Source organism: Clupea harengus, chromosome 2 (assembly GCF_900700415.2).
Source record: "Clupea harengus chromosome 2, Ch_v2.0.2, whole genome shotgun sequence".
NCBI lineage: Eukaryota > Metazoa > Chordata > Actinopteri > Clupeiformes > Clupeidae > Clupea > Clupea harengus.
In genome coordinates this window covers 13,851,065-13,878,564 of record NC_045153.1, presented here as the reverse complement: position 1 = coordinate 13,878,564, position 27,500 = coordinate 13,851,065, and the positions used below count along the sequence as shown (strand labels likewise).

The following is a 27,500-nucleotide window of genomic DNA, read 5'->3' as shown; positions in this document are numbered from 1 at the left end:
CAAATATTTCAAGGCAAGTTGTTGTCATGACACCAAGAACAAACTTTTTTGATATGTTGGTTTACCTGTCACAATTTTGTAGATACTCCTTTTGAGTGTGGAAACAATAATGATGTATCATGATTATGTGTATTTATCGAGTACCGTGACAACCACAATAGTCTGTAGGGACCTATGGGTTGAATATCTCAAGGCATAGTTTTCCTGTTGAGTCATACTGTTTCAGGCCACTGGCTCCAGGGTGATGTCTCACAAAGGCACCTGTCTGAGGAAAATAACAGATATGTGAGAACATCTGGATGGTTTAGAACCCTAGTGGCCTTTGGGGGTTTAGAACCCTAGTTGGCTTTGGGGGTTTAGAACCCTAGTGGGTATGGTTTAGAACCCTAGTGGGCTTTGGGGGTTTGGTTTGTTTGAGGTATCCTGGGTGGTTCGATAGGCAGCACCAAAACATGACCTCAAAAAATGTGGGAAGTAAAGTAATTTCCAACGTAACGGAAGAGTTAAGCCACAGTGTCCCTTTGAGGTTTCACTAGTTTCAGTTATTCTACTTAGTGAAATAGCCCTCTGCACACACACACACACACGCACGCACGCACGCACGCACGCACGCACGCACGCGCGCACACACACACACACGCACACACAAACACATACACGCACACACACACACACACACACACACACACACACACACACACATACACGCACACACACCCACACACACACACACACACACACACACACACACATACACGCACACACACCCACACACACACACACACACACACAACCACACACACACACATACATCTACACATACACACACACGGTCTGACCCTGTGGGTGTCTTGTGTTACAGTGCCCTGGTGGTGGAGAGGCAGCCTTGCATGCCCACGCACCCACAGAGACCCCTAATCCTCAAGACAGGGGTGCAGTTCACCGTCAAACTCAGGTAAGACAGATGCTCAGTCTCTGGGATTCTTGGTCATGACAGTGAACACCAGCAACACTTCAAAAAAGAGAGACATGGTACCTCTACTTTAATTGTCATTTTTTATGCTTCATATGTTGGTAAACCTTTTTTATACTTTTTTTTGTCAACTCTCTGGTTCCTTCAAGTATCTTGTAATTGGGTAGTGATGTTGCTGCAGCACTGTTGTTGTAATGCCCCTGTAAAATCAGGTTACATATCTTCTTATGCTTCAATGGCAAACGGGTTTCATACACATCTATGTGTTTACAGTATCTGCTTTACAGATTACTCAGACTGTGCCTGTCTGTTAATCCCCAGATTGCTGGTGAAACTCCCAGAGCTGAACTTCCAGTTGAAGGTCAAAGTTTTGTTTGACAAGTAAGTCAGATACAAATGCACTGAAGGGTGTCCTACATGCACACACACACCACACCACACCATGCACGCACACACACACACACGCACACGCACACGCACACGCACACGCACACGCACACTCACACACATACACACACACACACCGCAGTCCAGTGGTGCCTTACAGGGAAGCTCCTAATATTTAAACAGGAAACTGCTATCATGTGCAATGATATATGTCCTGTGCTGTGTCATAAAATGTCCCTTTTTAATTGTGCTTGCTTTTGTGTGATTTAATTTTTTTTGTCAGGGATGTAGCGGAACGTAATACTGTGAGAGGGTAAGTGTAATGCTTTTTTGTCCATCAGCTGTACTTCACTGCGTTTTTCTTTACAAGCTTTCTGTACTTTACCGGTTGTAGTTAAGGATATGATTATACATATCTCTGCTGATGTGTTGCTTGTCTGTAGGTTTCGTAAATTCAACATCTTGGGGACAAATACTAAAGTCATGAACATGGAAGAGTCCAATGGGAGCTTGGCTGCTGAGTTTCGTCACCTGGTACAGAATCACCCTGCATCCATACACAGCTGCTAAATCTCAGTCAACACCTTTCACCTCTCTCTAAAGACATGTTTAATGACTTTCAACTATCTCTAAAGACATGTTTAATGACTTTCAGCTATCTCTAAAGACATGTTTAATGACTTTCACCACTCTCTAAAGATGTGTTTAATGACTTGGGACCCTTTTATTTTGCCTAACAGCAACTTAGGGAGCTGAGATCGACTGGCAACAGAACGAATGAGGTAAGAGGTTCTTACGCAACCGTGAGATGAGGAAAATGTGAAGCTTTGAAGCTTTGAAGGTCTAAACAGGCTAGACTGAAACTGATGTGAATGAGTGGTGCTGAGACAATAAACAAAGCCGACATCATGGAATGAGGACTGGATGATTGACTCAGTGACTGTACAGACTGTATAAATCAATCAATCCTGCGTTGCATATATCCTATCTGTCCCTGCTCTAACCAAACCCGATTGAAATCAGAGTAATTTGAATGCTCATAATTGGGGATACTTGGTTTGTTCAGCTAATTAAGACTGCCACCAATGAGCTCAGGCCAGTATTCAGGGCAGGGAAATATGGACAGCATGCAGTGCTGAGGTGCGAGATGTGACTGTATAGCCATGAGACGTGACTGTATAGCTGTGAAATGTGAGTGTGTATAGCAGTGAGATGTGTGTGTGTGTGGCCGTGAGATGTGACTGTGAAATGAACTGATGTGAAATGAGGTCTGTGCACAGGTCAGTCGGTGAAGGTGTAACAGTCTCCTCTCTCCTCAGGGCCCTCTCATTGTTACAGAAGAGCTGCACACCATTTGCTTCGAGACCCAGTTCAACCTGCCCGGACAAAACCCTATTGATCTAACAGTGAGGGACGCGCCTACAGTCACTCACACAAACACCTGTCTGTTCTCGACCACGCGCACCTCTCCACACATACACACACACACACACACACACACACACACAGACACACACACACACACACACACACACACACACACACAGAGACAAACACCTGTCTGTTCTCCAGCACATGTACCTCTCCACGCACACATTCTTCTCCAGCCATGAATTGTTCTTTGTAGAGGGATTTAGACAACTGTAGATAATAGAATTACCACCGATACATGCAAGTGAACCTTTGTGTAACTTTCTGTGGGAGTATAATCAGTTTAGTGATGACATGTACATGATATCTTAGACAACAGCTTTCTTCTGGCATGTATCTGACATGGAGTTTTCGTTTTTATGGAGGGATCTATTTATCTAGATTATGTGCATGTCTCTGGGTCTGGCCCTAGTCTTGTTATGAAGCCAATAAGGATCTCTGTTTAAAGGTTATGTACATTTTTGTGTTCTGCCTCATATTCAGACCACATCTCTCCCCATCGTGGTGATCTCAAATGTAAGCCAGATGCCAAGTGCCTGGGCCTCCATCTTGTGGTACAACATGCTGACCAGCGAGCCCAAGGTAAAGCCTGCTGCTCCAGGTGCACACGGGACAGGGGCCGTGCTAATTTTCACACTCTTATGCTCACCTACCTCAAACGTTTTGTTTTATTCTGTTAATCTTTGCATCATATAGTTAGATTTATTTATTTTAAAAATCTATTTATAATTTTTTCATATTGGTTCTGAGATACGTTCAAATTCAGAGGCAAACGTTCGAGGTGAACATGTTTTTCTTTGAACTTTAAAATTTGAATGTTACTGTGGAAACAAAACTAATTGTTTAATTCAAACGATAACCCTAAACCTACCTCCTCAGACTGATTTTGTGGGAATTTGGCGATGTCAAGGCAAACGGAAATCTGTTTGAAAACATTTGAATGCACCTCTGATCTCTGTCTATTTTCTCTCTGTCCTTAACTACTTTCTGTTTCTGTTTGCCTCTCTCTCTTTTCTCTCTCTTAACCCTCTTCTCTGTGTTTCTCTGTCACTGACATTTTCCCTCCCATTGTGCTTTCACTTTTATTCTCTCACTCCGCCTCTGCATGTTTGTGTGCCTAATTTGGCTTTCACTTCTCTCCTCCTCTTTCACTTCTCTCCTCCTCTTTCACTCCTCTCCTTCTTCTCTTCTTTTGCCACCCCTCTGCTCTTGTTTTTTTCTCCAACTCCTCCGCTCGTCTTATCTCTTGATCCACCTCTCACCCACCCTATTTCCTTCTCTGTCTCTTTTGTTTTCACTCTTCTCTATTTTATTCTTCTCTCTTCTCTTCGGCTGCCTCTTACCCTCCCTCAACCTCCTCTCTTTTTTCTCCTTTCCATTCTTTCTCTGCACCTCCCTCTCCAAACTCTGTCTCTCCCCCTCTCTATCTCCCTCCTTTTCTCTCTCGCTCTCTCTTTCTCTCTCTGTCTATCTCTATCTCTCCTTCTCCCCAAAAGCTGTCGTTTTTCCTCAACCCTCCCGCAGCCTCCTGGGGTCAGTTGTCTGAGGTGCTCAGCTGGCAGTTCTCCTCTATCACCAAACGTGGCCTCAACATCGACCAACTGAGCATGCTGGGAGATAAACTCCTTGGTGAGTTAGCTGATGCTCACCTAGCTGAAGAGGTACACCATAGTGCTGACAACACCAAGCTCATGGGTTGGTCCCCCACGGAGCACCCATACTAATGATACAATTCTTTCTGCACTGAACTGGAAGTTGCTTTGAAGAAAAACATCTACTATAAACATCTACTACATCTAAGTGAATGACACAATCACCTGCAGTATATACACACAAAACTTACAAAATACAATGCAAAGCCACTGATAAAAAATGTAATTCTAACATAGCTGGCATTACTGACAACTCTGCCAAGAGGGACGTCTCTGGATGACACTTACGCTTTAACGGTTAACTTTCAATCCCAGGCTATGGCTAGAAAACCTAAACAACAAGATAATATTTTGTAAGGCAACAGTTAAGTATACATGGAGAACAGTAATTATAGCTTCTACTGAGCCGCTAAATTAAGTTGTAATGCTCATCTTAGACCAAGTAGCCTTCAAGATAAATGGTCTTCAAGATTAATCTGATCAAAGATACATCTTGGCATCATGGCTCACTCAGACATTTAATGTTCATACTGAGAGCAGTTTAATCAAGATAATGGAGAGACTCAACGGTCTCAGCAGTCAACTGGCTCAAGTCGGAACGCATAGCAACATCAAGAGTGCAGCGCTGAAGTAACACAGCTGGGCCTCAGAGCACGACACGAAGCAAGATATATTAACAAAAGGAAGATTTTAATAACAAAAAGACAACAAAAAGAGGCATCACAGTAAGAGAACAGGAAACGCCTCTCCCCCACCCACCCATCCTGAGAATAGAGCAGGAACCTCAATCGCCCCCCTCACTACAAGGAATAACATTTTGTTCATTCCGGGAGAGAGCTGAGGCACTTCCTGGTCTTTAAAACACCTGAACGTCAAACCCTTGGGTGGCTAGATTTGATTAAAAGGCCAAGACACTGATTCGTACAAAATAAGTGGGACTAGATTCACTCCCCTCTACCCCCACCCCCAACACACACACACACACACACACACACAGACACACAGACACACACACACACACACACACACACACACACACACACACACACATGCAGCAGTTAGTGTTCACTCACACGCATTCAGGTTCAGTTGTTGCACAGATTACATGGAGCACTCTTGACTTGGAGTCCATGATGTGGTTCATGGGGCACTAACCAGACAGACTCTCTCTGCATCAACAGGTCAGGATGCCCGTGGAAGTCCAGAGGGCTTGGTGCCCTGGACGAAGTTTTGCAAGGTGGGTAGCCCGATTGTGACGTCTTCATGACACTGGCAAAGGCTCAGGTTCTGCTTTCACTGGCCACGGCTGACATGTAGTGTTTCACTTCTGTCCTCCGCAAACAAATCGAAACTTGTTGAAGAAAGAAAGGAACTCCACCTGTTTGTGAGAGCATGGATTTCTGTGTATGTTTGAGTGTGTCTGTGTGTGTGTGTTTGTGTTCATGTGGGAAATTCATGTTTCATTGTGTAACAACGAGTGTGTGTAGTTTGTTTGTGTGTGTGCATGTGTATGAGGCAGTTTGTAATATGCCTGCTTGCCTATCCAGGCAGGTGACAGGGGGTTCTCTTTCTGGATGTGGATGGACTCCATTTTGGACCTGATAAAGCGCCACCTACTCAACCTGTGGAATGATGGGTAAGGAAATCTCTCGTCCAGTATGACCACTGAGTTAGAAGCCCAAATGTGTCATGGCAAGCACACCTTTACACAGGTAAAAATGTCACTAAATTCCTTGTGGTAGGATTAAGGGACTTCCCATAGCGACCAATCCTCTCACTGTCACATTCAAGTGTTCATACCCAAGAACCTAGCTTAGTATTATAACACAAAAGGATGCACTACCACCGTCATACCGATACTTAGCAATACCTAACAACAACACCAGCAACAGCAACAACAACAACAATGACAAATAAATCTTATGTCTGCTTGCCAACCTTGTTCCCTTGCTTCTGCTACCAGTTCCGCATACTTTAGGTTCTTCATTTCAAAGGCTTCCTCAATTGCATCTTCAAAGAGAATTGTTAACTAAATAAAGTAAACAATGCCCTTACACTCCGAATACAACATCTGGTGTCATAGCAGTCACAACGATACATAGTGGAACTTAAAGTTGCCTTCACTCAGCACCAACCAGCAAGCTCCAGTTCTGCACTTTGATCCATTTGCCAGTACTGTTTGTAGGTGCCTAGTGTCCACTTTTCTGCCCCTCTCACACAAAAGAAATTCTACTGTCTGTGTCATTAACCAGCAAAGAGTTAACTTCAACTTGTTTATTCTCAAACAAACACCCCAAAGATTTTAAAACCTGATTATGTCTCCATGTGTAGCGACCCTGGGTCAAACTAGTTTTACAACCAGACAGAATATTTTGTAATGAGCCAACACCCATACACATCTTGCATCTTTTGTCTTCACCAACCCACTCTCTGAAGTTCTTCAAAGTTGGGAGGACAATTACAATTAATTCTCTTAGCTCTTCAACCAGTCCTTGGCCAGTCAACGTGGGATGGCACAAACTGCCTAAACTCTTCACGGGCTTCACTACAATAGAAGGGATCACCTCACCATCAATATAAAAAACCCTCTTCCACCAGTTTTCCCTTACTGATAGAAACACTTTTGCTAGCTTTCACATTCATCCTGGTCCATTAAAGACTGTCATTCGGGTACATGGCGCAGTAGTTGTATGTGTTGTCATGTCATCACTACAAGCTAGGATGGGAGGTAACCGGGTGCCATTATGCAGCGACTCGCCACCAACAACCCATTTAGATGACCCTATAATTACCTCACCATGGTGAGAGCCACAGATGAAATGGTGCATCCAGACGTGATATCAATCTCCAAATGCTGCCAGGATGTGGTTAAGTTACTTGTGTTGAAGCACAACTAAATATCCTCAAGATATGCTTTTACTAACGCTGAAATCCTCTCAGGAATCTAAAAGTAACCGAATGCCTTCCACAACAAGCTGTGTGGTACTGATCCAAAGGCATTAGCGAGGTCAAAAAATTAAATACCACACAGAAGTCTCTGCCCTCTATCCTTGCTGCTTGAATTTAATGCCAAATCATGCCTCTATATTCCAAACATCCATTAAATCCTGCGATTCCAGCTTTCTGCAGAGAAATATCTATCAAGCTCTTTGCCTTCAAATAGGAGACAAACCTCCTTGCTACCACACTAAGAAATGCTTCACTTCTGCATTAAAAAACTGACCGGTCAGAATTGGCCTATGGTCACAGCATTCTTCTCCTTCGGAGTGAAAGTAGTATCTGAATTGTTCCTTTATTTCCATACAATCATCATGAGCTTCCATAGGTGCTTCAGGCGCTCCTTTATAGGCTCCTTTACAGACACAATAAGGTACCCTATTAGGGCCAGTAGCCGATGCAGCCATGCACAACGCACAAATATAAGGATTCAGATTTCAGATATGAATGTGGATCTGTGTCATAGATGTCTGAGGATTCTGGGTAAAGGTTATTCTCTGTGTGTGTGTGTGTGTGTGTGTGTGTGTGTGTGTGTGTGTTGGTGCATCTGTGTGCGTGTATGTATGTGTATATGTGTGTGTGAGTATGTTGTGTGTGTGTGTGTGTGTGCATGTGTGTGTATATGTGTGTGTGTGTGTGTGTGTGTGTGTGTGTGCATGTGTGCATGTGGCTGTGTGTGTTTCCCCTCATCCAGGTGCATCATGGGATTTGTGAGTAAGGAGCGTGAGAAGTTGCTGCTGAGGGATAAGAGTCCGGGGACCTTCCTGCTGCGCTTCAGCGAGAGCAGCAAAGACGGAGCCATCACCTTCACCTGGGTGGAGCACACAGTCAGCGGTGAGGGAGTGTGTGTGTGTGTGTGTGTGTGTGTGTGTGTGTGTGTGTGTGTGTGTGCGTGTGTGTGTGTGTGTGTGAGAGAGAGATATTGTGTGTGTGTGTGTGAGAGAGAAAGAGATAGAAATTGTATGTGTGTGTGTGTGTGTGTGTGACAGAGAGAGAAAGAGAAATAAATGGTGTGTGAGAGAGATAGGGAAATTGTGTGTGTGTGTGTGTGTGTGTGTGTGTGTGTGTGTGTGTGTGTGTGTGTGTGTGTGTGTGTGTGTGTGTGTGTGTGTGTGTGTGTGTGAAAGAAAGAGAAATTGTGTGTGTGTGTGTGTGTGTGAGAGAGAGAGTGAGAAATAGTGTGTGTGTGTGTGTGTGTGTGTGTGGCTGTCTCTGTGTTACGGTGTGCACAAGATAAATGGTATGTGCCACTCACAATGAAGTAGTGTATATATGTACAGTAGAAAGTGTGTAAGGGTGTGTGTGTGGGTGTGTGTATGTGCACAAAATAAAATTATTGTATGCATGTAAGTGTACATGGTTTATATGTGTGTATGGTTTGCTTGTATGTGTGTGTGTGTGTGTGTGTGTGTGTGTGTGTGTGTGTGTGTGTGAGAGTGTTCGGTAGACAAAGTGAACGCACATTTAGGTAAGAAAGAAGACTTAAATGTGGGTGAAGCATTATATACAATTAAAGAACTGCGTGTGGGTGGGTGGTGCTTGTGTGTGTGTGTGTTTGTGTGTGCGTGTGCGCGCGCGTGTGTGTGTGTGTGTGTGCGTGTGAGTGTGTTTGTGTGTGAGAGAGAGAGAGAGCGAGAGAGAGGGAAGATTATGCTGTCTGTGTGAGCAAGCCTCTGGAAAGAGACTGAACTTTGAACTGTGTATGCGTGTGTCTGTGTGTGTGTGTGTGTGTGTGTGTGTGTGTGTGTGTGTGTGTTGTATGCACAGAAGGTCCTATGGTCCATGCTGTGGAGCCCTACACAAAGAAAGAACTGGCAGCCATTTCCTTCCCAGACATCCTGCGTAACTATAAGGTTATGGCAGCGAGTAACCTGCCAGACAACCCCTTAGTCTTCCTGTATCCCAACATTCCCAAGGATAACGCCCTTGGACGCTACTACAGCCGGCCTACAGAGGGTATGGGATTTCCAAAGAAACACACACACACACTCACACAAACACACACTCACACAAACACACACACACACACACATTCTCTCTCTCTCTCTCTCTCTCGCTCTCTATCTCTAACTGCATCAGAGTTCCAGAAGCACACATAAAATATGCACACACTCATTCAGACACACACATACTGTACTATCACACACTCACACAGATTCTGATTAACACACGACTTGAGCTGCAACGACCAACGTCCTTTATTCTGCAGAGGAACGATCAGCAGAACCGATGGATGTTGAGGGACAGAACAGCTCAAATGGTTACCTACCCACTTCACTCATCTCAGTGACCGTGTAAGTGTTCTTCTCTACCTCCACTTTGCCCTGTTTTTTTTTTTTTTTTTTTTTTTTAAACTAACTTTGTCTTTATTGATAGTAAGACACACAAACATATTGCAGTGCAGACAATAACAGGAATAGGGTAAAAAGACACATGGGGAAATAAATAAACAGAAAGAAAATAATTTAAAAAAGAAAGAAAAAGAAATACAAGGGGGTGGGGTGAACCTGGCCAATAACAGGAGGAGACTTTACAGGGGCCATATCATGATAATATGAGCCCTTTAATATGTAATATAATTTGTATTTATATTTTATTTTATTTTATTATCCAGTCATGTCTACATATGTTTCATTTCGTAGCCATTTTCCCCAGTTCCTTACAAATTCTCTTTGCCCTGTTTTACTTTGTGTAAACATATGGACCTGGATCTGCAGTGGCAATGAACCAACAACCCAACAACCAGTGGGTTTAGGGTCACTCTATTTGTCTTGAGTTTTTCATAGAGGCAGAACACTGGTTCTGGTGGTATGAATCTGAAGAGATTCAATTTTAGTGACAGTTTTAGATGTAATGTAGAATGTTAAAGTTAAAGAGTCTCCTGTTTAAGTAATTGATGCCTAAATATACATATTCATATCAATATTTTCATTGCTGTACTACTAACAGAGAAACTACGTACTTTACATGGTGATCTATATATTTGTCTGTTTCCATGTCTTATGTTTCATGGCTTGGGTTCAAAGGGCTGTGTGGTACTCCTGTAGATGACGCATGAACTGACTTTGACATCTGAAGTTTGCATTGCCTATGTGGAGCTTATAGACAGCAACCATAATTTCCTCTTGGTTCCCCCTAAAATTCTGTGCTAAATTACCCCTTTTGCCCCTCACCCTCTCCTTTGCCCTTCATTTGTCCATAGGGGGGAGCCCAGACTGCAGGACTCCATCAGTTTACCCATGAGCCCAGATGAGTACAACGAGATCTCAAATCTTGTCCCAGCAGACATCGACAGTCTGGTACGTGCCACTGGCTTTCGCATCATCATCGGAGAAGAAGAACAGCTTCTCGAGTCCTCCATGTTTTTTTAGCTCTATTACAGAAGGGTTACAAGTAACTGAATATTCTCCTCTGAGAGAAATAGTTGTACTGTGGTAACTAGGTACTGGACAAAATGTGCCTATGAAAATAGGGTCTGAATTGTAAGCAGGCAATCCAGATTATTTGACAGATTGAGTTTGTTATAGTGGACCCTCTGAATACTCTATGGTAAATCTATTGGGCCCTCTGAATACTCTATGGTAAATCTATTGGGCTCTCTGAATACTCTATGGTAAATCTATTGGGCTCTCTGAATACTCTATGCTAAATCTATCTCCATGTTGCTTTAAACTGAACAGAGTTAGACGACGTCAACACATGTCCCATTGCTGTTATGTTCAGCAGATCTACATTTCAGTATCTTGTAGTTTACCATAGACTGCAGAAATGATTTCAATAAGTCAGTAATTTTCTGCAGAAACTGGAACTTAAACTACAGAAACTGTGGAAACAGTCATTCGGTTTATGGTAGTGTCGTCAAATGGGGACGAGTAGCACTATGTGTTGAATTAAAATAGATTGAGTTTCTAGATCTCATTTCCTAAAGACATATGCTCAGACACTTAAAAAGGAACAGTGGGTTTCCCCAAGTAGAGAAGAACATAAATGGCTAATATTCTCAGTTCTCTAAATAAATAGAAAACCTTTTCTCCATATTTTCGATGAAGTCCTCCACTGAGAGCAACATATCCAGTAACATGAACTTTCTGTTGGTTACATGACCTTCCTGTTAGCTCTGTAAATAATGTACTAATGACTGTGTGGTAAAAGGAGCTACTCTCTCAGTGGTCTGCCTTATACAAGTCTAGTCTAATTTCTACCAAAAAAATATTGGTGACATTTCCATACAGTGCCCTTATTTACTACATGATTGCAGAAAGGAAGTGCAACTCAAGTTATAATAAGTAATAGCAAATTAGTACTTGTATACATTAGGGTCAGGACATGTACAAGGTTCAGACTGTCAATGATTGCCATATTGTACTATATTTTACAATGCCATTATTGTAACAAAGACACATCAGAGGTAATGGCCCATGGTCAAGTTTTGTAATTGGTCTCTCGTGTTTTCTTTTTTTAGATGACACATTACTAACCCATTGAGCTCTGGCAGTTTGGTCAGTGGAGCACCCATACCTTACTCTACATTCATGCTGTCTCTACGGCAGAAAGCTCATCACAAGGACTACATAGCAAAACCATGGTACAGAAATATGTGTATATACCACCCACCAGTACATTCGCCCATCTCTGTGTGCTTTAACGTACTGGTGTTTTCAGTTGGAGAAACGGTGGTATTTTGTGTCAACTGATAATCTTTGCATACAGTAATATTATACAGCAAGTGATACAATATTTTTTGAATTTGCATTTCTGAGTGTTTTTTTTTTGTTTTGCCTTGCCCTTACCACAACTGCCCCCCAAGAAACGCTGACATGCAGTTGGGTCTGAATAGCTTTGCTTTATTTAACATTTGTTCATTTAAATAAATATATATGTAGTGCATATGTTTACTTGTTATTACTGTATACCTTACACACCTTTATAACCACAAACAGAAAAAAAAGGACAACATCGTCATTGCAGTGACCAGTGTGATACATTCAGGTCTGTCTGAAGACTGGTTTAGGCTGGTCAGCACCTACTTCACCCCCTCAAAGAACACAAGTGGTGATACACAGACCTGTCTGTTGCTCCCCTAAAAGAACACAAGCAGTGATACAGAGACTTGTCTGTTGCTCCAAAGAACACAAGTGGTGACACACAGACCTGTCTGTTGCTCCCCTAAAAGAACACAAGCAGTGATACAGAGACTTGTCTGTTGCTCCAAAGAACACAAGTGGTGACACACAGACCTGTCTGTTGCTCCCCTAAAAGAACACAAGCAGTGATACAGAGACTTGTCTGTTGCTCTCTATGCTGAACTACATCATTGTGGCTAGAGCTTAAAAGTAGAGTCCGCGATTCCATCTCGACAAAAGTTTGTTGATATTTGAACATCAAATTACGCAGGCCCTCCCTTCCGTGCTCCTGAAGCTCTGTGCTGATTAGCTGCTGGGATTGTTAACGGACTGTTTGTTTTCGGAGGCAGAGCTGTGTACAAACACTAGTTTTCTTTAGTGCAAACACTGCATGGACAGCAGGAGGGCCGTGAGAAGCTATTCACTGAATTTGATAAAAAGTGTATGGGACTAGAATGACGGACTTTACCTTTAAACAAAGCCAAATTAGCCCATGTCATCACTGCAGCTTTCGGTACTCATCCAGAAACACCACTCGCTAAAACCGATCCACACTTACAGTAAGATCGCCCCATTCTTCGTGCTACGTGCAGTTCGCCATAGCTTGTCTCACGGATCAGATGATATAAATAGAGAGGCGTTCACTAAAATCAGTCTCGTAGGATGACTAAGTCCTCCTCACTGTCCGTCAAAGTGGTAAGAGCAGTCGCTGGAGAGGACCAGGTGGAGGTCACATAACAGAACATTATTATTAATAATAATAATAATAATAATAATACTTTAATTTTATATATCGCTTTTCCAGGTACTCAAACATTACCGCACACACAATGACCCAAAAAGAACAGAGCTGATGACAGCGCTCTTTTCTTGCAGGTACTGCTTGGAACCTTGCTAGAGAGCTAGCTTTGAATCGTATAGCCAGATTAATGTATACTTTATATACATTATACAATATATTCGGAAACAATTATAGTGAACCATTGGCTAAATGTGGGTGGGAACAATTATTGTGTTAACCTCATTTGAAATCCAAACGCCTCCTGTTGGTGCAGCTTGAAGGAGGGTTGGTTATGTTTGGCTAAAAGTACAGGCACGTGCTGCAGATAAGTTGGGGCTTAGAACGACAAACCGTAGCTGAAGCCTCGTCAGTGTATGTTTTAGACAATCTCCACACCCACAGTGGGGTCACTGAGGGGTCTTCACATAGTGCCGAAGTCACGTCTGGCTTTGCAAAACTACCGTGCTGCTGTTGGCCCCCACCTGATCGGCCCCAAGATGGTCCTTCCAAAAATAAAAAGCTTCAGAGGCCTAACATTAGATATCAGGATGGGAAATTATGACATTCCCCCGAACCGATTTGGTTTAATCTTTGAACATACGCATCTTACATGAGTTTACAAAACAGGCAGTACAAAAATACTTGTGAAATACTAAACATTCATTGCTTCTACCAAACCCAAAGAGGCCTAAATGCTAACCTTGTTGTTCGGGGCCAAAACTACGCTTTATAGTATATGAAATAACGAAAGCAAATATCAAGTTTTCGTATGTAAATATACATCTGTGGACTATTCTGTGTAAAATAGTGCGTGGAGTTTTGTTAGCGCATGATGATAAAGTGGGAAAATGTACCAAAGTGTCATGTGCTTCAGCTCCCTTGAGAAGCCTCTCACTTGAGCAGTGGCTAGTCAAACAGGTTTTTGTTTGTTTTCCTCCTATACGACCTCCTATGTCTGGAGTTTTTTTTAAGTGTTTTGTGGAATTTCATTAATTCCCCACCACCTACACACTTCTTCCTTTTCACCTCCGTGAACCAACCCACCAATCCAAGAATGTTGGGCTGGCCCCTGGTCTAGCAGTCAGTCAGGATCTGATGAATCCAGGACAGACTGACTTCAAAATCATGATATGATATATGAGCCTGTGAAATAGCTGATACTGTTATGTACATATGTCTTCATTGGTTTGGTCTTTAGACTTCGTTACTGTTATCAATGCTATCACCATGCACACTCACAACTGTTAACCACACACAGACCAACGTACGGGAAAGGGCAACACGTTTTCACAGAGAGAGAGAGAGAAGATAGCAGTTGATCTACGCACGCACACAAGCAGCACATTCACACAGAGAACACATCACATTCAAAAATACAGAAGTACAGAAATCAACAGAAAAGCATCAGGCTTGAGATTTGGTGGTGAAAACATGAAGTGGAGCCCCCTGCTGGACTGGAATGTTACAGCAGGCCGTCCAGGTTACTCGTGTCTAAGTCCTTTGCAGGCTCCTTGCTCTGGGGGCTGTACTTGGTGTGGTACTCCTGCAGAAGGGTCACCACGTCATGATGGCCGAAGTGCACTGCCTCGTCCATAGGAGTTTTGCCCCATCTACAAGGGAGCATTTCAGAGGAGTTTATACACACTTCACTGTATTAATGCTAGCCATTCAAGGCTATCACTGTGTCATGGTTTAGTTAAGAATTAGTAGAAAATACATACTCACACAAGCATGCATGCACACACACACACACACAAATACACACACACACACACACTCACAAGCATGCACGCACACAGACACACAAGCATGCAGGCGCACAAAAACACACACACAGACACACAGAAGCCACTAGAGAGTTACCTGTCCTTAGGCACTGGGTTCACCTTGCAAGCCTCCATAAGAAATCGCACCACTTCAATGTGCCCTAATACACCAGAGGATATGACAAAACCAATTCAGTTAACTAGGAACTGAAGGAGAAACACACACACACACACACACACACACACGCACGCACACAAGCTGGCCAAGAAGGGAGTGGTGGAGCACACCAGAACTGCTAAGAGGAAGTTGCACATTCCCAACTGAAGAATGTTCCATTTACTGTAATCTTTACATCACCCATGGCGCCCATTGATTGTGGTTCATGTGGGCTGGACACACAAGGCTAGATATGCATGTAAATCTAATGGATGGTGGGCAGGCATTGCACCAACCATTACAAGAATGACTATACTGGGAACCCCCTATATCCCTATGCAAAAGTGTGTGTGTGTGTGTGTGTGTGTGTGTGAGTGAGTGTGGGTTTGTATGCATAGGCCAATGTAGGTGTGTACGTGTGTGTTTGACTGTGTATGTCAGTGTGCATGAGTGTGAGTGTGTGTGTGTGTGTGTGTGTGTGTGTGTGTGTGTGTGTGTGTGTGTGTGTGTGTGTGTGTGTGTGTGTGTGTGTGTGTGTGTGTGTGAGTATGTGTGCGTGTGTGTGAGTGAGTGTGGGTTTGTATGCATAGGCCCATGTAGGCGTGTACGTGTGTGTGTGAGTGTGTATGTCAGTGTGCGTGTGTGTGTGTGAGTATGTGTGTGTGTAAGTGTGTTTTCAGCAGGTTCTGAGAGCAAGACTCCCTGATCTTCCTCACCTTCAGCTGCAGCCACATGTAGAGCCGTCCGGGAGTCATAGTCCCTCTGCTCCATGTCCATGGAGGATAATGCAAATCTGCAAACACACACACACACACACACACACACACACACACACACACACACACACATTTACACCACACACATTCACACATTCACACTTTAACTCTACAGCCATCTTTTATAACATGCTAAGGTAATCAGCCAGCACACACACTAAGTCATACATATGTAATATCATCATCATAATTGTTTATTCAGGGAGAATTGACTGAGCACAGGGCTCTTTTGCAGCAATGCCCTGATTATAGACTAATATATCTTGCTGCTCTGTTGAGTGTGTGTGGATAATTATCATGATACTATTTCAATTCAGTAGTTGGTGTGGACACCTTTTTCAGTTATTTTTATTTTAAGCAGAACAGTCCTTCAAATGCCCCTGTTTTAGTACTGCACAACTGAGGCGACTGCGAGCAGGTTTACCGTCTGAGTGCTGACACGTCCCCAGTGTAGGCGGCGAAGAGGAGGTTGATGACAGACTTCACCTGTGGAGAGAGAGAGAGAGAGAGAAAGGGTGTATGGGTAGAGGTGTGTTCTCTACATAAATACTTGTTCATTGCTAGTGTGCGCCTCATTTCCCCAATCCCCACACTGTACACAGAGAGAGGCAGGCCCCTTGTTAGTTTAACTCTAAACTTAACACGGTTGAAGGGACGGAAGGCAGTAGTGATGTCACAACGTCAGGGTCCTCTTCATCACACGTCCCATTAAATGTTAAAAAAAGGGCTATTTTATTTTTGTAGATACCTGAGACCTAAGATGCATGTCTTCAAATCTCTCGATGCTATTCTGGGATTGAAACTCATTAGCTATTAGCTATTTGTCTCATTAGCTAAATCAGGCGTTTTCCGGCCATCATAAGCAGGGGGAGAACTGCGCCTGATTGCCTAAGCAGAGCTGGTGTGGTTAATTAGGGGGGATTATTATTATGAAGACCTGGCAGGTTACTATGGTAGAGGATAGAGGAGACTGATGAAAAACACACAATGAGTCACTGCAGGATTACTGGGGGCAGGATTAAAATATACATCAAACACACACTGGATTAGACGTTTCTAGAATATGAATAAGCTTGATTAGCACACGGCCACCAGGGAGATGCTAAAAAAAACGAAAAACACCTGGAAGTATGTGTTCACTGACAGTGTGGTCGAATGGCGCCATCTATCAGACTACCTGATCAATACGCCTTCCTGAAGCGTGGGAGTTGGGGTTCTACAGGAGTTCTGTATTGATCGAGGCAACAATAACAGGCCCTGGGTCGATGCATGGTGGGGTTTTTGGAATAGCTGATGAGAGAAGTGGGAATGGTTCTACAGTCAGAACTACTGGCTTGCCTGTGTGTTCTATTCCCCTATGTGTTCCATTCCCCTATGTGTTCCATTCCACGTTCCTGACTTTCCTTTACTGTGTAACAGTTGTTTATTAATTGCTATGTGAGTAATTTCTCTTTTGTAAGAATGACATCTTTTAAAGGCCTATTTATGTTAGCTTTAAGTCAAATGGACAGAGTCAACTGGAGCAAAACACAATTCCTGCACTGCACTTTACTGGGTGTTGCTCTTCACTACCATAAACATCCAGAAGGGGGAGCCTAGACCTCATAAAGTCCCTTTCAATAAATGTAGGCTTTTCACAGCAGACGTCTATATATTTTCTCCTCTCTTCAGATATGTCAGTCCTGTCTGTGAGAGCGCATGTAAAGAAACAAAAGCTTATCATTTTCATATTTGATATTTCCCACAATGCATTATTTAAAAAACAGCATCCCCGTGGGGTCAATTAATGTCGAATTAAATGTAATCTCGTTTTCCAAGAAGTAACAGAGGCAAGGAAATTGAATAAGCCCCCGTGACAAACTAATAATAAATAACAATATATATGAACAGTAAGTGTGAGTAAATATTACAATATTGAAAACAAACACTTTTTTTCTCTCGGGCGCACAAACCTTATGAGGGAAGACAGAACAGGGAGATCTAATGGTTAGACTGGAAGCAGCTCACAGGTTGGTATTACAGGGTCAAACTGGCAAGGAGCACAATGCTTTCTGTCTCATGCAAGGCCACAATGTATGTGTATACACACACACACACACACACACACACACACACACACACACACATATATATATACACACGCCCAGAGCACGTTACGCCAGCACACAAGCCAAAAGGGCAAGAGTGGAGAGAAGAGAGGAGCAGAGCACAGAGCATTGGCAACCACACAGCAGAACCGAGGAGAAGTCCGCAACAAACTCCAACACACCAGCAAACACAAACACACACACACAGCCTCCATAAATCTACTCAATTCCGGAGTTAACAGAGCGACTCACACTTAATGTTAATGCGTGTTGAGTGTTATGCATTAAGCAGCACTCTTAACACAGTGGCTAGTGACTGAGGCTTGAGCAGGTTGGTTAGGTTAGTATCCCATTTGTGTTTTTGGTTCCCTCATACTGATTAGTGTGTTAGGGTTAATGTGCAGCTCAGAATGTCATTTTAAGAAACACTGTTTCAGTAAACTCATAATTTACAAGACAAAAGATACAATTATATTTTTCCCGCTTCATCTAAAAATACCATCTCAACTTGTTACACAGCAATTATGACTGTGGGAAGGGAAGGTGCACTGTGAAAAAGACCAAAATAAAATGAAGTCACATTGCAAATGCGGATATGAGAAATGTGATGTTTCTAGCCAGCACATGCTTGCCGTGTAACACACACACACACACACACACACACACACACACACACACACACACACACACACACAAATGCAAACAAAGAAGGACAAAATAAAGAAATAAAGCAAAGAGAGTGAGAGATAGAGAAGAGAGAGAGAGATAGGGAAGAGAGAGAGAGAGGGAGAGAGAGCGAGAGAGAGAGAAGAGAAGATAAAGTGAGACAGAAGAGGGAGAGAGAGAGAGGGAGAAGAGAGAGAGAGAGAGAGAGAGGGAGAAGAGAGAGAGAGAGAGAGAGGGAGAAGAGAGAGAGAGAGAGAGGGAGAGAGAGAGAGAGAGAGGGAGCCCTGAAAGGTCATCTGCACCAGCATCAGTAGCTGCAGCAGAGAGCTCAGCAGGAAACTGAGTGAGCATGACACAGTGATGGCCCACAGAAGTAGAAAAGAGTACAGTCACACACACAGACACACACACACACACACACACACATACATGCACACACGTACGCACACACACACACATGCACACACACACACACACACACACACACACTCACACATGCACACACACACACATGCACACACACACACACGTTCACACACACGTTCACACACACGCACACATGCACACACACACACACACACGAACACACACACACGAACACACGAACACATGCACACACACACACACACACACACACACGAACACACACACACGAACACACACACACACACACACACACAAACACACGCACACACACACACACACATGCGTGCACATACTTACATGCACACACACACACACACGCAACACACACACTCAAAAAAAGGAAAACAACAGCAGCCTTCTGAACCCACAGACACGGACACATGGGTCGGAGGACACAGCCTGCTGGGGGTGAGTTTGGATGTAAACACACACAGCACGTGGGAGCCATCCAATCTCACTCAGCCCGCTGCTTCATGAAAAGAAACAATACAATAACAGACGAGCACAACTTGCCAAGGTTATAACCCAGTAAGAGTTCAAAAACATGACAACCACACCAAGTAACCCTTTCATTACAGTAGCTTTAGTTTATCCAACAATCGAGAAGTGACCCAGTATATTCTTTGGAAGAAAAGATGACCTGACGCTGCCTTCGTACATTGCAGTCTTAGTGTGTTAAACCTTGACAAGCAGTAAAGAGGAAAACAACAAGAAATGAACACTGTCAGATGAACACTGGCACACGTAATCAGAGCCTGCATCCATCACATGTTTACAGTCGCAAGCACGGCTCCCTCACCACAACGGAGATCCCAGGGTAAACTACACATCAAAGCAAGCACTACTCACCAACTGTTCGTCACAAAAACAACAACAACAACAACAACAAGTAAACACACAAGTGAATACAGCTGGACATGTGATGTGCTTTTGATAAAGCTCTGAATCTTTAGACCAGTCATGCCTCTGGCTACAGTCTAAAAGCTACAAGGAATACTGTGTCACATCACAAACAAAGGACCTAATTTTGGGGATATGGCTGAAGATATGTGATATTTTTCCTCTCACCGAATGTTTTCTAAGTAGCCCACAGACCTATGTGCAAATTTCCAATTCAAATTTTTTGAAAAAGAAACTTATAATTGTCAATTGTCAATTGTACTGTTATGTTTCTCAATAAACATATTTGAAACAAATTTGAACTGGGCATCTTGAACGAGTAATTTGAGAAACACTTGATTGGGGAAAAGCTTGGACTTCGAGTCCAGTATGGTCAGGTGTGGTTCTGGAGCCGTCACAGTCATGTAGGCTCGTAGAGGCATGTATATCTATTAGAGCTTAAACCTCTTTATTGGATTACAATACTAGAGGCAATAGAGCAACAATACTTAAAGACAAGCATGTGGGAAATTCTAAATATGACGGTCATTGTTAAATTTGTTAAATTCAATTTAACATTCAAGTGGTATGAATCACCCGATTTTCGTAATTTCAGGCATAAACAAATACAATTGGATTCCTGATAGTTTTTAGTTTTCTGCTCAAATATGAATGTTCTCTTGTCTATATAAAGACAACAGAGCCTTATATTATGAGTGGCAGGCATATTGGCAAGTATCCTGCGAAAACCAAGAGTTTTCCAAGACACAGTCTATGGAGACATAAAATAACACAAGAAATAATACTTTTATAAAACCAAAGTGTGGGATTAAAATACATTTATTAACTGATACAAAAATGAGCATACCAGAGATTGAAAAGAAAATAAGAGAAACACAAAGACAAAAAACATAAAATGGTCTTGTGGAAACCAATACATTAGACCCATGCAGTGAGAGAACGTGTCAGTAGAAATGCTGCGTTCAAAACGCCACGCCACTCTTCTCTACCAGCCTGAACTGGGCAGCGTTCACATTATTTCTGAAGAGGTGGGGTGGGGGTGGGGGCCTCCATGAACCTGCTATCAGTTTTTTTCTTTCATATTTTGTCTTATTTTTTTATCCTGTGTCCTGGAGACCTTTTAGTGACTGTATTACAGCATCTATTCTAGGTGTTTTGACGCAATGGAGAGTTTGACCAAAGCGTCAGGTCCATTCACCTGAGAGGGTAGCCATGCTAAAGCTTCCTGTTCCACCACAATGAAACACCGCATTAGTGCAAAGCTCTGGCTGTTTACTTTGGTCAATTTAACTTTGGGAGGATCACGCTGCCTCACTTTTTACTGCTTCACCTACTATCAAGTTTTTGAATTCACACACTACATTCAGAAACAAACAAAACAAAACCAAACAATAATAATTTCAAGTGTCAGCCACAATTAAAGCAGTAACTCTATTTGTGAATGGCTTTCCAGACAGCGGATGACCCCTGGACTGATAAGATGTATTCGCTAAATGTGCTCGAGGGTTAGGTTCTATCTGGACAGTTTCTAATACATATATATATATATATATATATATATATATATTTGTAACAGTTACAAATAACAGCGTTTTGCTTGAAATCACACCAAAGGAAAAACAAAAGAAGAATCCAAAGCCAAAAGCCAAAAGTTTCAGTTTGACAGCAGAGACGACAACTTTCCAGCTCAATTCCACATTACTGAATGATCGAAAAAAGACACTTCCTGTTTGAAGTGTCTCAAGTTCCAGTGTGATATAACATGAATTAATGTACGTGTTATATGGATAGCATCTGATAAAGAGCAGCATTTAACATCTAAGGCTTCTGGGTTTTTAAATGCCAGTGCAAAGAAGGAGGCAGCTAAGGTCACATTCCAGGGCTATAACTATGAAGGGATGGGGGGTGGGGGGGGGGGGGGGGGATCACAACGGAACGTTTGTGCAGTGTGGAATCCCCATTGGATGCTGAGGTTACTGTTCAGCACACCACTATGCCTCCAAAGTATAAATTATGAACTTTCATTGTCGTGCAATTTAGAAATGATGGCCAGAACCAGTAATAATGCGTCCTGTCAAGCTGTGTTTGCAGAGAGATTCACTGCCAATACTTAATGACTAGACTATAGTTAGTGTTCTTGTGAGTCAAGTGGCTGAGCAAGATGCTAGCCTGGGTACAATACCCAGGGTTCCTTGCACTGCTAAAAACACATGGTCCTGCCCTACAGATGATCTGTGTAGTGATTGGCTAGGCAGACTATAATGGAGGGAAGGTTGAGGGAGGGTGGATGTGTGTGTGTGTGTGTGTGTGTGTGTGTGTGTGTTTCTTTCCATATGCTGCTGAGGCAAGAACTATATAACACTGTGTGTGTGTGTGTGTGTGTGTGTGTGTGTGTGTGTGTGTGTGTGTGTGTGTGTGTGTGTGTGTGTGTGCGGGTGTGTGTGAATTCTGATGTCAGTACATCGGTACAAGTTGAAGGTCACTTGTATCAAATTGCGTCACCTCCAGACAGGCAGACGTGCTCTATTTTCACACACCCATAGGGGAGTTGTGTATGTACACATACACATACATGCACATATACACAAACACACACACACGCAGTGCTGGGATCAATACAGTGCAAACAGGATGTGTGTGTGTGTTTGTGTGTGTGTGTGTGTGTGTGTATGTATGAGTAGCCTCACACAGCTCCAAATCAATCTGTATAGCCGTTTAAATTATAGCTGTGTAAATCTGACCTATCACAGAGTTCAAAAGCAGTCAGGACCCCTCTACTCAGTAACACCTCGGAACCCCCGAAACCAACCCGGCACTCGTAACTCAAATACTCACTGGTATAAGATGATGAAAATGTACCAGAAAGCAAACAAACAAACAAACAAACAAACAAACAAACAAGAAGCATGTGTCACACCATGAGTCCTATATGTAACCATTAAGAAACCCAGAAACATACTGATACTCAATGCATTCGCTTTATAGTTTGGAACTCTTGACTGCCCAAGCCCAGTTTTAAGAAAAGAAAAAAAAACATGAAACATGAAAAAAAAAAAAATGAGAAAAAAAACAGGAAAAACAGAATCCCTTGCTTTGATTTTTTTTAGAAACATGGACACATCGAGGAGAGGTGAGGCAAACCAGTCCTGTAATGGTAACGGTCTCAAACAATGCCATCTTAGTCTAGAGAAGAGCTGCCGGAGGCTGTTACCATCAATAACATGGTAGGATGGCTTAAACATTTAACACATCTGACTTTCCAGAGAGGGAGAGAAAAACAGAGAGAGAGAGTGAGAGAGAAAGAGAGACAGAGCGAGCTAGAGAGAGAGAGAGATAGAGAGGGAAGGAGATTAGAAAAGCAAGAGACAGACAGAATTTGTAGAGGTGCAAAGAAAGAATAAAAAACAATACAGCATCTTTTTCCAACAATCCATCGCGCTGTGTGGAAAATAAATACTCATCTGAATAATTTATTCGATATAAATATATATTCACTTATGTAACTTTGGTCACTGCATTAGAACATGTGTGCAGTGAACAGGTCCGTCTTTATTTTTATTTCTTTATTTCTTTATTTCTTCTTGCTTTATTCTTTTTTGGTTTTAGCTGCGCTCCCCGACGCTCTCCATCCTATAGACTACAGTGGTGGAGCTGTCGTCGTTTGACTCCGCGGGCGCGACCTTTTTCCACAGCGTGTCTTTGAGAGCCAACTCCTGCTGCAGGCTCTCGTAATCCATGGGCCCAAAGTTCTGTTGCTGCTTTAAGTGACACGGATAACATGGACAACACATTAGTTCCTTCGCTCCGTCCTGTGGTACTGGAGGAAGCTGTGTGTGTGTTAAGTGTGTGTGTGGGTTTTCAGTTTGCAGACTCAACAGTGTTTGAATAAAGTCTGTCAAGAGTTACGGCTACCAGATAAAATACACAGAGTTTCTCCTATCAGCTCAGCTATCTCCTATGAACCAACACACGTTGTTGACTTGGACTTGTTTCCCCTAGAGTTCGTTTTTGCCTCCGCATCACATCTGAAGCCGGGAGCCTCTTTGGCGCTATTTAGCATTCTTTGGCACAGTCGTATTTGGCACTGACAGGCAGGCTGTGACTGTTTACATGACCATCGGCTATTATGCGGCTGCCTGGTAAAAATCCGCTGTTGACACAGAATAAATGCTGTGAGCATTGTGTTGCCAAACTGGCACAGCAGTGTCAGGGGGGGGCGTAGAATAGATATGGCATAAACGACATTCAGGTGACATTTCCACACCCAGTGTGACATGTGCTTTGTGTTTGAAAAACATATATGATGGGTCAAGGCAGGGTTTTCACCCTCCAATTATGTCCAGCTATACAGGCACTGTATACAGTGCTGTACAGGCACTGTATACTGTAAACAGCAATAAGCTTTCAAATGAATGGTCAGATTACATTTTTTTTATTTCTACAATAAACGTTACTCCAAATGTCAGCCAGAAACAATTTAGAGGGCCAGTTCAGATGGAAAGCGCAGGCAAAAATCATAAAATTAAAACTCAAAGCTTGAGTGTAGCACCGTTGTCAGCCACTAGGGCGCAGAAGACAGTGAGAAAATATATCTGTGGAAGATGATCATTTGACTTCTCTCTGGAAAAAGACAAAGAAGAAGAAGAAGAAAAGATGCCCTGTTCCCTGAGACACCTCGACCACACTCAAGCTCCGGCTAAAGCGCTAACTGGGCACTAATAGGGCACTAACTGGGCACTAACTATGCCAACCTGTGCCCATCTACCAGAGGGCTGCGGAAAAGCGTCACCCTGCCTCTTGAAAAGATAGGCTGGGGGGAAGGAGGGGGAGACAGCGTGACATGGGGGTTTGAGTGTCGGTGAAGTGCGTGATGGGAAATAGAAACTCACCCGCTGATCCCCTCCCTCGCGACGAGGATCCAGCTTCTTGGCGAAGTGCCTCAGGTTGTCGTAGTTGTGGAAGTTGAACACGGATACCAAATCCTGAAACGCAAGAATGCAGGAGTCAAAAAAAGACAGACAGACAGACAGAAGGACACACAGATAAATATAGAAAAGGAAATGGAAAGGAAACTGAAAGAAGAAAGAAAGAAAGAAAGAAAGAAAGAGAATGAGAGAGAGAGAGTGTGTGTGAGAGAGAGAGAGAGAGAGAGAGAGAGAGAGAGAGCAGGTGTTTGTTCTCCTCAAGTGTCTTGAGGAGTATCTGCCTCCAGTCGTTTCACCACAAGGTCACTGCCTGTCAAGGACGTTTCCCACCGCCGATGCAGTTCTTTCTTATCAGCATCCATCTTAATTACCCCTGTCTCCTCTTACACATCTCATTTAGGGGAGACTGGGCCGCATTCATTCCTGGCATAGTTACCGGGAGAAATGTACCAGTTCCTAACTCTCTGGCAAGCCCAACATCTCTTGGCTCACCCTCAGACGAGACCACCAGAGGGCGACAAACAACTTTGTGTGAACCACGTAAACCCCTTACTTTTAGATCAGTTCACTTTTGATTAATTTTTTTATTTGTGTGTTAACAAATTATATATTCTTCTGTTGACACATGCTGACTTAAGATGGGTTTGAGGGCTTTCAGCCACAAAGAGGTATTTGAGAGTCCATTTAGTTATGAAGATTGGTAAGGGAGAAAAATACCCCTGTCAAATCAACCAGCACCTTTATGGTCCAGTCCCAGAGATTAGATTACGTTAGTAGTCTGACCCTCACCCTGATCTGGACAGGGTCTGTTCTTGACTTTTCTATAGTATACTCCTGGATCTAAGAATCAGGTAGCAGGTCTCTGGATAAATGTGTGTGTCAACAAGTGGCTTTGAGCATCAATCATCATCCACCAATAAGAGCTCAGTATGTATGTGTCAGTGAAGAGCTGCCCCACTGGAAGGTTCTAGAAACCGATGGTTCTGCAGCTGTGATGGTATGCAAAGCCACAGGGATAACACATCAGTGTACACCTCCATCTTTCAAAACACAAGCCCTGTGTGTTTGTCTGTGTGTGGGTGTGTCTGTCTGTCTGTCTGTCTGTCTGTCTGTCTGTCTGTGTGTCTGTGTGTCTGTGTCTGTGTGTGTAAACTGCTTGTGTAGACAAGCACATGTGTCTGATGAGTGTTGTGTGTACATGTGTCTGATCAGTGTTGTGTGTACATGTGTCTGATCAGTGTTGTGTGTACATGTGTCTGATGAGTGTTGTGTATACATGTGTCTGATGAGTGTTGTGTGTACATGTGTCTGATTAATGTTGTGTGTACATGTGTCTGATTAATGTTGTGTGTACATGTGTCTGATCAGTGTTGTGTGTACATGTGTCTGATTAGTGCTGAGATGATTCAAAGAGACATGAACAGATCAAACCATTCTTCTTCTCTCTCAACCAAATCCTCTCTTTTCCATCTACAATGTGAATGTGGAGTTTGGGTGAACGTGATGTGATTGGTCCGGTGACCTTGGCTCTTGTGTTTGGCATAGATTGGACACTGATCACATGGCCCAGTCACTTGTGTGACGGTCAGTAGTTACAGTACGTCTGGTGTATCATAGCGGAGATGTTCCCAGTCCTCTCACAGTTCAATCAAATGGGCTTCAATGTCATTGAATTAAACACCTCCTTGTTAGCATGCTAAATGCTAATGCAAGTCTTTCAACCTCTCAACCTCTTCGGTCTGCTGGCTGCTGCAGTGACCAGTATAATTATGTGATCAAAGCCCCGATATATATTTTACATTCCAACAATGCCACCACACCCTCAATGCCACCACACCCTGCACCTGGCAGAAAAGACTTGCTTTTGACGGCTGTTTTTTTAGATGCAAATAATAAACTCTGTGTAATAGATGGACCAAGGCAAACTCTAACGCCCACCTCTCACATACTTTCCTCTCTCTATCTCTCTCTCTCTCTCTCTTTCTCGCTCTCTCTCTTTCTCTTTCTCTCTCTCTCTCTCTCTCTCTCTACCTTTCTCTCTTTCTCTCTCTCTCTCTCTCTCTCTCTACATTCTCTCGTTCAGCACCCACCCATCCATTCCTTCTCTTTCCTTATCTTTCCTCTCTCTCTGTCTGATCATGAATTCAACACGACAGGCCCTTTCCTCCCGGCACCTCCCAGAAAGGAACGTGCCGTGGCGCTATGAAAGCCAGACAGCCTCTCCTGTCCGTCCGGCAGCACCAGCAGCACCAGCAGCAGCAGCAGCAGCAGCAGTAGCGCCTGACTTGTGCGGCGCTGGGGTGAGTCACACGCGCCATGAGCCATCGTGAGTCAGGCGGCGGGGATGCTGGGAGACAGGAACTCCATCTGTCTCAGGCACACAATACTCTACACAACCACCGGAAGGGGGCACCTCCTGGGGGCGGTTATTCACTGCTCACTTTATCTGATGG

At 43.2% G+C, this 27,500-nt stretch overlaps 2 protein-coding genes across 14 annotated transcripts in view; one reads left to right on the top strand and one right to left on the bottom strand.

Moving 5' to 3' along the window:
* The window catches only part of LOC105913246 (signal transducer and activator of transcription 1-alpha/beta-like), a 25,594-nt gene extending 13,269 nt beyond the window's left edge, over positions 1–12,325 (top strand). Inside the window, exons 10-24 of the mRNA XM_031583477.2 lie at positions 863–955; positions 1,295–1,354; positions 1,644–1,673; positions 1,804–1,894; positions 2,101–2,142; positions 2,680–2,766; positions 3,275–3,373; positions 4,288–4,420; positions 5,625–5,680; positions 5,991–6,079; positions 8,135–8,274; positions 9,208–9,396; positions 9,650–9,734; positions 10,643–10,739; positions 11,903–12,325. Of these exons, the coding sequence (XP_031439337.1) occupies positions 863–955; positions 1,295–1,354; positions 1,644–1,673; positions 1,804–1,894; positions 2,101–2,142; positions 2,680–2,766; positions 3,275–3,373; positions 4,288–4,420; positions 5,625–5,680; positions 5,991–6,079; positions 8,135–8,274; positions 9,208–9,396; positions 9,650–9,734; positions 10,643–10,739; positions 11,903–11,917 (1,306 nt within the window). The 3' untranslated portion in view covers positions 11,918–12,325. The remainder of the gene's footprint in view (positions 1–862; positions 956–1,294; positions 1,355–1,643; positions 1,674–1,803; positions 1,895–2,100; positions 2,143–2,679; positions 2,767–3,274; positions 3,374–4,287; positions 4,421–5,624; positions 5,681–5,990; positions 6,080–8,134; positions 8,275–9,207; positions 9,397–9,649; positions 9,735–10,642; positions 10,740–11,902) is intronic.
* glsb (glutaminase b) overlaps positions 12,264–27,500 on the bottom strand; it is a 56,808-nt gene continuing 41,571 nt past the window's right edge. For 9 of the 13 annotated variants that reach the window (XM_031583525.2, XM_031583518.2, XM_031583554.2 and 6 more), the window contains 5 exons: positions 25,012–25,104; positions 16,468–16,529; positions 15,984–16,060; positions 15,208–15,271; positions 12,264–14,954 (listed from right to left, as the gene is read on the bottom strand). In XM_031583525.2, coding sequence (XP_031439385.1) covers positions 14,807–14,954; positions 15,208–15,271; positions 15,984–16,060; positions 16,468–16,529; positions 25,012–25,104 — 444 coding nt within the window. In that variant the 3' untranslated portion in view covers positions 12,264–14,806. Of the gene's footprint in view, positions 14,955–15,207; positions 15,272–15,983; positions 16,061–16,467; positions 16,530–23,680; positions 23,881–25,011; positions 25,105–27,500 lie in introns of those variants that run through there. The other 4 variants (XM_031583580.2, XM_031583587.2, XR_004165540.2 and 1 more) reach the window with 3 other exon arrangements.